Here is a 10,872-nt window from a genome sequence, read left to right as displayed (position 1 = left end):
CAGTCACTTCTATGAATTACTCAGCATTTACTATTAATTATTAATCACGTCTATGATTTTTGTAACTACTATGGAAAGTGTAATTCTGAGTGAGGAACTGAAGCGTGGACCCAAATAGAGAATCTTAGATTTTAAGGATAAGTAATAAACTGCCCGTCTTACATTTTGGGACACCTGGTCTTCTTTCGTTCCAAATAAGAGTGTAATTCATATTTGATTTTCATTGTTAGTTTTTAATTAAAGTAAGAAAATAGCTGAAAATTGTATATTTTATACCTGCAAATATTGTGTATAGCATGAAAGAGCCATGTGCTTATCCATTGAGGACATTCAGCTTCATGTTCAAAGTGTTTTCCTTTCTAAATAATTTTGTAACAATTTTATATACACACACACACACACACATATATGTATATATGTGTATAGATAGATAGATAGATAGATAGATAGATAGATAGATAGATAGATAGATAGATAGATAGATAAACTTTTATTTGCTCGCCATTTGGGGACTTTTCTTCTAACCGGTGCTGCGCATAACTGGCACCGATAAAGATTTGATCCCTAACTACAGTTCCGCTCAGTCCCGGGCCAGTTCCACAAAAAACAAAAAATAAATTCTGGGCTAAGCACCAATCATTCGGGGCTCAAGCACTTTACTGACACCCCTGTTTCTAAATATCCTTCTATGTCTCTGTTTATTCACCTGTCTGTGTGTCTGTGTGTCCGGCTGCTCGTTGTCTGTTGTTGTTCGTCAGGCTGTGGTTCGTCTGACCGGCCATGCCAGCGTACCGTGTGTGTACATTCCCTGGATGCACATCCAGCGGTAAAGTGCATAAAAACGTCTCGTTCTTTAAAGTATCGCCACATAAAAGCTGGATCAGGTTTTTAGTGAGCCATGGACACAGCGGGAGAGTCTACAACACCACCTGTTTATGCAGCAAACACTTCACTGAGGACAGCTTCAGTAATTTCTCGCAGAAAGCGAGCGGTTTCGCTAAAACTCTGAACCTGAAGGACGGAGCTGAGCCCACTCTCTCTCTGCAGAACTCAGGAGAACATCAGAACCAGCAGAGGCAACATGTAAGTAACCAGAGCTTCAAATTTAGCTTTTATCATAGTAATCTAGAGAAGTGTAGCAGGCTGGAGGGGCATGTCGATCAAACATCCTTATTAGCCACGCCCCCACACTACAGCGCTGCTCTTTAATTGAAACAAATGCGTGAATTAAATATATAAGATCAACACAATTTTGTCATTCAGCTTACTTATATTATATTGTACACATTTGTGTTTTATGTTTGTATTTAAATGCATAAATTTAATGCACCACTTTTCAGTGCAGATCGGTTTGTTTGATCAGTGAATTCAGCTGTTTTCTGAGCAGTGTTTTATCTTTTTTTCTGGATGTCTAATATTACACTTGAGTTTGGTGGCGTACAAATATTTTGAATATTTTACACTATGTTCCTTGGGACCCTAAGACAAACAGGAATCCAAGATTTACAGATAATTTCTTTTAATGCTGCTTATAGAAACTCCTGTCAGATTTGTTGGAATACTGTACTGTACTTACATTTATATGTTTGAATAGTATATACATGAATGGGATTCCAGCAAATGCACTAAAATGTATGGCGTACATAGCGTTTTTTTAAAGTACTAAAGAGGGACATTAATGATATGAAAACTGGTAGAAACTACTAAACAATCCTGAAAGTGCCCCTCAGAGTGTGTTCGGTCATCAACAAAAACCCCAAATGATGAAAATTAGGAGAATGTTGTCGATACTTGTGTGGATACTTGTAGAATATTAAGAATGCAAAGATCATAACTTTTATGTCCAATTTCGATTCCGATTTCTTTACAGCCAAATTTGCCGATAGCTGACTTTTTTTTCTGACAGGGAGAGAAAGTGCAGAATTATGCCGGTCACGTTCAAAACATTTTTAATAGATAACGGATTAAAAATCACTTTAAGATGGAACTTTTGAGATACCATAATTTCTCAGACTTTCTCCGTAAACTGACTGTTGAGCATTATAAGCTTTCCGATTCATATTTCAACCAGTGACCGTCTCCTCCTTTATAACGTCACTGATCGTATATAATAAGGTAACCAGATTTCTGAAATGAAAACCAGAGACAGTTCCAGTTTGGCGGTCATTATATCATTATAATTTCCAATGTTTTTAACTATGAAATAAAACAGGGGGGACAGTTCCAGCCTACATGCACATGGTGCGAGTAGAGAAAGACACTGCTGCCAGAGGAGCTGCTGACTGAGATTGATGTTAACATTACTCTAAGCAGCATGCATAATAGTTCTATAAAAGATCTATATTTCTTGATCTATATTTCTATAATCTCTCAGAAATCAATAAGTCTGGCTGCTTGGCAGGGATGAGGCAGGGATACATTTACCAGAAAAGATTCAGTGGTTGTAGGAGCCCATAATTCATATTCATATTAAATATTTTGGCAGTGATAAGAGTTCTGGAGAGACAAAGATGGCTGTAAACTGTATGATTGTACAAATCAGAGCCTACCTATCACCAGGTAGTGCAATTCAAGTCCCATAACCCCAACTCTGCTTTTAGTCCCTTGGTTTTGAAAAGACGTTTGTGGTAGTGTTGTGGACTCACATGACACTTGCTAGCTTCTGGTTGCGTTTTACACAGTAGTGTTCTCTAAAACTAGGCAAGCAAGCGGTAGAAGTGGTTAGTAGCAGCAGCCAGCCCCCTCTGTTGGCCAAAACAAGCACAGTGCAAGATGTCTGCCTGTCTGCTGTGCTGCCAGATCCTTCTTCAGATCTTCCGGTGTGTTTTTAATTCACAGTTAAAAACAGGGACATTTACGGGGACAGCTCCAGCTGGGCACAGGCCACCAAAAATGGGGAGTGTCCCCGGAAAATGGGGTAGTCTGGTCGCCCTAGTGTACAATTATAACACTACGGCAGCGGCATTCAAATACAGTGTGAGTGCACTTACCTGTTATAAAAAAACCTACAGCAAAATTAAATGAATAAACTGGCCAACTGCCAATTATGTTTTTAAAACCCCAAAAAACCTGCAGATTCAGATCATGCTTCCCACAAAACCTCATCAGTTGCTCCAATCAGTGCTTTATTTTAGCTTTTTAAACAGAAAGAAATCAGAGTATGGGTATACATACACTGAAAAACCTGATTATTGTGCTAAAATCCAGCTCTCTGTCAGATTTCAAGGCTTTAAAGGGGACCTATTATGATTTTCTGTTTTTCCCCTTTCCTTTAGTGTGTTATTATAGCTTTTTGCACATGTAAATGGTCTGGCAAAGTTACACGCCACAGGGAGTAACTCTCTCCCATAGAAACCATTTTTCTCAGCTGCCTGAAACACCTTGTTGGAATTCCAGCCCTTTTCTCTGTTACAAGGTGATGCCATCTCGTAACACAGTCATTACTGCCCACCTACTGGCAAGCTTGGCAAGCCCTCACCCAACACACAGCATCTACTGTAGGCTGAGAAGAGTTTGTTCAGATTTGTAGAGTGTCGAGAAGATGCTGACCTGACTTTCAGGATTGGGCTCTGGCTCAAACTGATGCGGCAGAATCAACAGCATTGGAAAAAAAGCCACACTAGTGTTTACAGCTGCATAGGAGAAAAGGGTTTGTCTGCTAGCAATGTTATGTTCTCAAACGATCCGGTTCTTTTCAATGGCTGTTTGGTAAGAACGAAGGGAGCCTAGTCATATTTGATTAAACAAGCCATTCAGAGTTGCCTGAGAGAGAGCAGCGGTGGTCCAGCAAGCTATAGAGTGAATGAAGAGAGGGAGCAGCAAGAACAAGGCGGTGAATCAGAGAAATAAAACTTTATTTTCTGATTGTTTCACGGCAGTTACGTTCTAACATCTTCTGCACAACCCTGTGGGAAGGATTTTTGTGAATGCAGCCGCAGTGGATGCCTCATCCTGGCTGCTCCTGTTTGCCTCTCTCTGCACTGCGTGTCCTAATCTCCAGACTGCAAGACAGGGGCAGAACTGCTCTAGCAGTTCACCAGTCAGAACAGACTATCAGATATGGGCGAGCTGACCTATCAGAGCACAATGGGCTCATCGCGAGGAAGGGCATAATGACACCGGCACTCTAACAGAGCGTTTCAGATAGACCTTGAATAGTGATATATAGAATGAAAAAAATGACGTGTTTTTGGAACACTGAAACATGTAAATTAATACTAGCAGATCCCAAAAATAAAATTATGATAATTGAAAATGAGCAGAATAGTTCCCCTTTAATCTGATCTAAAAAAACGGAGATCATTTGAGCAATCAGATAACTGCTGAAATCTGATGATGATAGGATTATTAAGTGCATGTAAACACGCTCAGTCTGAGCTCATGTATGGGCGCACTGTAAACTAACAGCAGCTTCTGTTCATTATTACTGTAATGAAACAAACATGTTCTTTCATAAGACATGAGCACTAAGTAGCTTTGCGTAGTGCTCTGGGCGATAACGCTGGAGATACACGTCCATCTTCCCCTGAATCTTCTTCTCACCACCAACGCCTTCAGAGGTACAGAGAGAGAGGAAATAAACAGAGAAGATGAGCACAGGAACATAGTCCAAATAAAACTTTGTATCTCTGAAATGGTACATTTTCAAGAGAAGAAAAAACTGCTCTTAACTTTAACGTACGTTAATGCAATAGTAATTTTTTTTTATTTTATTAGCAGCTGGCAAATGATGTAAAAGATGGGGCATGATGAAGACAGAACCCTTCCATACAAATTCTAGCAGGGTTCTGTCAACCTACCATGGTTGTCCTTAGAAAACATATAATTTCAACATTTTTTACACCATTTGGAAATTCCAGTTGCTCTTTGCAAATATTTCAGGATGAAATGAAAACAGAAATTCTGAAAAGCAAACCTTTTGAGACATTTTAACCACTCTCTAAGGGTTCAGCATGTAATTCATAGTAGATACTGAAAAAATTATAGTAAACACTGAATAATTTATAGTAGAGACCGAATAATTCATAGTAGACGCTGAATAATAATAAGCTGTAGGCTTAAATAATTGTGCTGTTATTAGTTATAGCAACATTTTTTGTGTGTAAACAGATACTTAACATTTCCTTTAAACAAAACGCAAAATTACAAATGCATTTTTCAATATTCTGCAGAATAAAAATAATGACAGAACCGAAAGCATATTTTTGGTGCACTGTAGGGCTGAAACAGTCAGAAGTCCTCAAACAGCTTTTTCTAAAAGAGCTATAGCTGTTTTTATTTTCTATATACACCAGCCATAGCATTTAAACCAGCTCCTTGTATCTGCACTCTGTCAATTTTATCAGCTCCACTTACCATATAGGTGCACTTTGTATTTCTACAATTACAGTCTCTAGTCCATCTGTTCCTCTGCATGCTTTATTAGCCCACTTTTACCCTCTTCTTAAATGGTCAGGACCCCCAAAGGACCACCACAGAGCAGGTATTATTTGGCTGGTGGATCGGTAAAACTAACAAGGTGGTGGCGTATTAGTGTGTTTTGTGCTGCTATGGGTGGAAATACAGCAGTGCTGCTGGAGTTTTTAAACACTGAATCCACTCACCGTCCACTCTATTAGACACTCCTACCTTGTTGGTCCACTTTAGTGAAGTCAGACACACTTTGTGTTAGTCATCCTCTAGGCCTTCATCAGTGGTCACAGGACGCTGTTGGCTGGATATTTTTGGTTGGTAGACTATTCTCAGTCCTGCAGTGATACGAAGGCGTTTAAAAAGTCCAGCAGCACTGCTTTGTCTGATCCACTCATAGCAGCACAACACACACAAACAGACCACCACCATGTCAGTGTCACTGCAGTGATGATCCACCACTCAAATAATACCTGCCCCATGGGGGCTCTGTGGGGATCATCTTGAGTGATTGCGATTAAGAGATTATGTCATAACTGTGACAGGTCTAACCACATTTTCAGCATTTGTACAGACTAGTCAGCAAAGATAGAATAGTTTTTCAGTTGTGCGCATGTGGTTTGATTTGTTCTGTCATTACAGCCCTTAAAATGTGTACTGCAGAAAGTCTAATCACATTAAAACGATAAAATATGAAGTAACATGGAGCCAAACAATATGAATAGAACTCTTTTTAAACAATCAGACTGTGTGGATGTATCAGGCTGGGAAATATGATGGTATTTATCGTTACTGTGCTAAATTACTTAACAATATGCCACAGTATGCTTTTCTCAGCATATCGTGGATATTACAAGTTCTTAAAAACACTTCTCAACTGCATGTTTCTTTACAAAGAAACTAAATTTGTTCTTTTAATTGGATTTATTGTAGCGCAGTGTGTGAAATGTAGCATAAAATGATTGTATTCATCGTTTTTGATAGTATTTTTTTAAAATGTAGCACTAGATTGTCTGTCCCAACTTAACACACATCAGAAAAAATAAATAGCATGACAGAAAAAAACTTAAGAATTGTGAGATTACATTTTTTTGCCATATCCCTCACCTGTATGGTTGTATGATCGTCAGAAACTTACCTAATTTTTCAGCTGTCTTTTGAATCCACTGCTGTGCGGATTGCATGTCGTCTCCTTCCGAAACTAAAACTTCTATTTCCCCCACACAATAACCAAAATCAGCCTGATCCAGATCGACTCGCACTCTTCCTTCCCCTCCGTCGCTCTCCAGCATGTAAGAACATCGCAGCGTTGTGTATTCTGCAAAGCAAACCAGCTTCAAATCCTGCAGCCAGCTTTCATCTTCTGCATAACCGTCCATCTGTTCCCTTTCTGAGGAGTTTTCAGAAGTTCCTGTGCAGTGTTTCATAACCTTCATCACTTCAGCCTTAATCTGAGGTAGATCTGTAACCTCTCTGTAATTCGTACACAGTGCCTCTGCTTTCTTCTCTGGATTCGTTCTTGAGGCTGCTGGACATTTTAGCTCCCAGGATCCCTCTCGCCTGCGCAGCCAGAAATCTTCCAGTGTTAGAGCGAAATCAGTCGAGTCATAATACTGGTCTTTAAAGTGGTACTGACCGATACATTCAGCTGGAAGGAGAAAACAAACAGCTGAAAGAAATATAATAAGAATGGACTATACATTTTAAAGTCACAATTAGAGATTCAGTCCAGTGCTGTTGATATACACTATATAGCCAAAAGTATGTGGACACCCCTTTTTAATTTTCGAGTTCAGTTATTTTAGCCACACCCTTTACAAACAGGTGTATAAAATCAAGCACATAGCCATGCAATCTCCATAGACAAACACTTGAGTAGAACCGGTCGTACTAAAGAGCAGTGGAAACCTGTTTTCTGGAGTGAAGAATCATGTTTCAGTATCTGGCAGTCTGTCTAATGGATGAATCTGGGTTTGGCGGATGCCAGAAGAACACTACCTACTGGAATACATAGTGCCAACAGTCAAGTTTGGTGGAGGAGGGATAATGGTCTGGGGCTGCTTTTCAGGGTTTGGGCCCCTTAGTTACAGTGAAGAGTAATGTTAATACTACAGCATACAAAAACATTTTACATAATTTTATGCTTTCAAGTTCCACCATGACTGTGCTCTTGTGCACAAAGCAAGCTTCATGAAGACAGGGTTTGACAAGTTTGGTGTGGAGGAACTCCAGTGGCCTGCACAAGGCCCTGACCTCAACCCCACTGAACACGTTTGCGATGAACTAGAAGGTCGATTACGAGCCAGGCCTTCTCATCCAGCATCAGTGTCTGACCTCACAAATGCTCTTTTGACTAAACGGGCACAAATTCCCACAGAGACATTCTTGTGGAATACCTTCCCAGCAGAGCGGAGGTTGTTGTAGCTGGAACAAGCTCATATAGGTGTCATGGTCAGGTGTCCACATTCTTTTGGCCTTATAGTGTATGATGTATAAACTAAGCAAAATACTTTATTTAATATAAAATTAGACAAAATTACTAGTTGGTTGCTATTTTCGTGGCAACATCAAATGATTGTTCTTGCTCATGTCCACTCAGTAAGAAAACATTTGTCATTACAACTAATGACGTGATTTTGTTAAGAACTCATTCTTTTATATAATGAACAAAACATTTGGTGTACATTGGTATTGGACATATATACTGTTTTAAAGCATACAAGTCATGGCAGTTGTTCCGTTTAAGCCACAGTGAGACTGGACATCGGCAGTTTACGTCATCCTGAGAATTGTTTATTGAGGCTGGAATACTGACGATGGAAAGAAGTCCTCCATAGCTACCTCGCTAACAATAAACAGTAACGACACAAAATTGTACATAATTTTAATCAAATAATTAAATACTTTTGAAAATATAGTGCTGCACTAGAGAAAAATTCCCAATCCCATTTCTTCTTTTTACCCCTACCCCTTTTCAAGTGTCACCCTAACCCCTTGGAACTGAGTTACAAGGGGTAGTGGTTGAAATATTGCCCTATGAAATGGGACAACCCTCAAAAAAAAAAAACAAAACAAAAAAACCATTGCTTCATTAACAGCTACTAGCGCTGCACAGTAGGCGACCCAGCCCGTCTTCAGTGATAGCAGAGAAGGGAAAAGTTCAGCAACCTCGCTGCTGGGTTTTAGTTACATTTAGGGCATCATATGCCTTCAAAGAGGGGTACAAGACAATTATTTATTATCGCCCACCACTAATTCTTTGGTGATACGAAGCTGAAGTCAGCTATTTACCAGGTTCTTGTTCGAAATTTCCCGTTCCACCTTAAATGGTGCAGCAGTTACATTCTGGCACTTAAGTCGTCAATACTGCTGGACTATTTCAGGTTGAACGGGAAACTTAGCTAGCTACCTACCGAGACATTAGCATGCTATTAGCTTTTTTTTATGCTTGTTACGAAGAAAACGACCATAATACATTGAACGACATTAAACTAAGATAATACAATGGTTATCGTAATTTTTTAACAGAGAAAATACTTTGTGGGTTTCTTTGGTCGCTCGCGCAGCCATCTTGCCGGTTTTTCTGTTTTTCTCATAACACTCCGTTTGGAGTGTGCCTCTGAAAAATCTCTGTTTGGAGGGCCATGTAGCCCTAACACTTCACCCTAAGTTATCCCTTCATCTCAACAAAAATTGGGACACCCTAACCCTAGACGTGAACACGCAAAACAGAGGGCTAAAGGCTAAGTGGTAGGGGTAACGGGTGAAATGGGATTGGGCCAAAAAGTGTGGCATGGTTGGTGACAGTGGGCTGACTTGTGTGCAGCTGCAGTTAGCCAAGGAGCTGACCTAGCAGTTAGCAACCTGGCTAACTCACCTGAAAACAGTAAAACCACAGATGTAAAGATCATAGTAAAGATCATACAGGCCCCTTTCATGTTTCAAAACGAAAGTTTTTCTAAAACTAAGCTGCAAAACAGCCTGTTTTGAATGAACTGTTTCTGTGATGTGAGTTCATTTACATAACATGAATTTGCATGCTGAAACAAAGTTGAACTGAATGTGAAATTTTGCACATGAAGTTTGTTTTCCCTGTCAGTTTGGGTGTGTTGTGAGGCAAAGTAGTCCCTGTTGTGTGGACGTTGTGTGGACGTTTCATGTAAAAAGCCAACCTAACTCTACTTCACCAACATCCGAAGATTATTTTAATTTGCAGTTTGCAAACAAAAATCCCTTGGAGGGATATATAAAAAAAAAAAATAGAAAAAATACCAAAACAGTGTACAGGAATTTAAAACTATCACCGATACGCGCTCTCGCGCTCTCGCTCTCGCGCTCTCTCTCTCTCTCTCTCTCTCAAAACATTGTCAATAGCAAAGTTTTCATCCAAAGGATTTTTTATGAAAAACGTTGTAATACTTTTTTGTTATTAATCTGAACCAAACTAATCTATGTACAGCAGAATTAGACTTCTGTAAAGAACGTTTTAACACAGAAAATATGCAAAATCACATCAAATCCTGACCTCAAATCAACAGTCGTATCGAATGTGAACATATGTGAATCGTTGCACCCCTAAAAATATTTGGAGATTGAAACACACCTCCAATATCCTTCAGTTTCTCCTGGATGTCTGCCTCGCACACAAATTTCCTCTCCACCTCCACAGCCATTCTGAACAATCCAGAAATACAGAACCACTCTGAAAACAGAACAAATACAGAACCACTCTGAAAACAGAACAAATACAGAACCACTCTGAAAACAGAACAAATACAGAACCACTCAGAAAACGTTACGATTTCACCACATAACAACTACATAAACACAGAAATCCACCGTGATTCATTCAGTTTCCATCCTACCTGTTATTATGAATGAAGGGGAGAGAAAAAGTTCAGGTTAGATTCACTTCAGCAGCTCTAATTCCAGTGTATAACCGCACTGTAGTCACTGCAGTAAAGCAGTAACGTCAATCTACAGCGGAGCACAAATAATCCGGCGCAGCGCACTTTCTGCTCAGGCATGTTTCCGGACACTCTAGTGTCTTTCCGCACGTCATCTTGCGCAGCTTCTGCGCAGCAAGGTCGGATTATATTTATCTATTTAAATCATTGTTTTCACTTTTTAACAGATCTTTTCATTTATTCAGTTTAACCATTTAAAAGTGTCAGAAATATAAATTACACGGTAAAAATAAAATAGATACATTTAATTTTATACAAACGTAATATTAAATTGAATTTAAGTATTTTAATCATTTTCAATTTTGTCAATTTTAAAAACTTTTATCAGTTATTTATTATTTTAACAACTCCTCAAGGTAAAAAGTAACATGATTAAAGTAACATATATATGTAAAATTTCATTTCATGTGTTTTTCCCAAATGTTAGAAAAATAAGAGAATAAAAATGGTATTTGTAAAATTGTTTTTTTTTATTAAAATTAAGTGGTATTTATTA

At 39.0% G+C, this 10,872-nt stretch overlaps 2 protein-coding genes across 2 annotated transcripts in view; one reads left to right on the top strand and one right to left on the bottom strand.

Moving 5' to 3' along the window:
- Nucleotides 1-690: 690 nt before the first annotated feature.
- zfhx2 (zinc finger homeobox 2) overlaps nt 691-10,872 on the top strand; it is a 29,921-nt gene continuing 19,739 nt past the window's right edge. The window contains exon 1 of the mRNA XM_036558103.1: nt 691-1,083. Within this exon, the coding sequence (XP_036413996.1) occupies nt 781-1,083 (303 nt within the window). The 5' untranslated portion in view covers nt 691-780. The remainder of the gene's footprint in view (nt 1,084-10,872) is intronic.
- thtpa (thiamine triphosphatase) lies at nt 3,105-10,438 on the bottom strand. The gene is made up of 4 exons (XM_036558105.1): nt 10,275-10,438; nt 10,013-10,111; nt 6,548-7,057; nt 3,105-4,551 (listed from the first exon to the last, which is right to left on the bottom strand). Exons 2-4 carry the CDS (start codon nt 10,080-10,082, stop codon nt 4,451-4,453), a joined length of 681 nt encoding a protein of 226 aa, XP_036413998.1. The 5' UTR covers nt 10,083-10,111; nt 10,275-10,438; the 3' UTR covers nt 3,105-4,450.

This window comes from Colossoma macropomum, unplaced genomic scaffold (assembly GCF_904425465.1).
Source record: "Colossoma macropomum unplaced genomic scaffold, Colossoma_macropomum, whole genome shotgun sequence".
NCBI classification, from domain to species: Eukaryota; Metazoa; Chordata; class Actinopteri; order Characiformes; family Serrasalmidae; genus Colossoma; species Colossoma macropomum.
This window is presented reverse-complemented; position numbering and strand designations above follow the sequence as displayed.

Coding starts and splice junctions, on each gene's coding strand:
- thtpa (XM_036558105.1), bottom strand. CDS start 10,082: ATGGCTGTGGAGGTGGAGAGGAAATTTGTGTGCGAGGCAGACATCCAG. Junction 7,058..10,012: donor GAAACTGAAGGATATTGGAG/GTGTGTTTCAAT, acceptor TTCTCCTTCCAG/CTGAATGTATCGGTCAGTAC. Junction 4,552..6,547: donor AAAGACAGCTGAAAAATTAG/GTAAGTTTCTGA, acceptor GTACCTCTGAAG/GCGTTGGTGGTGAGAAGAAG.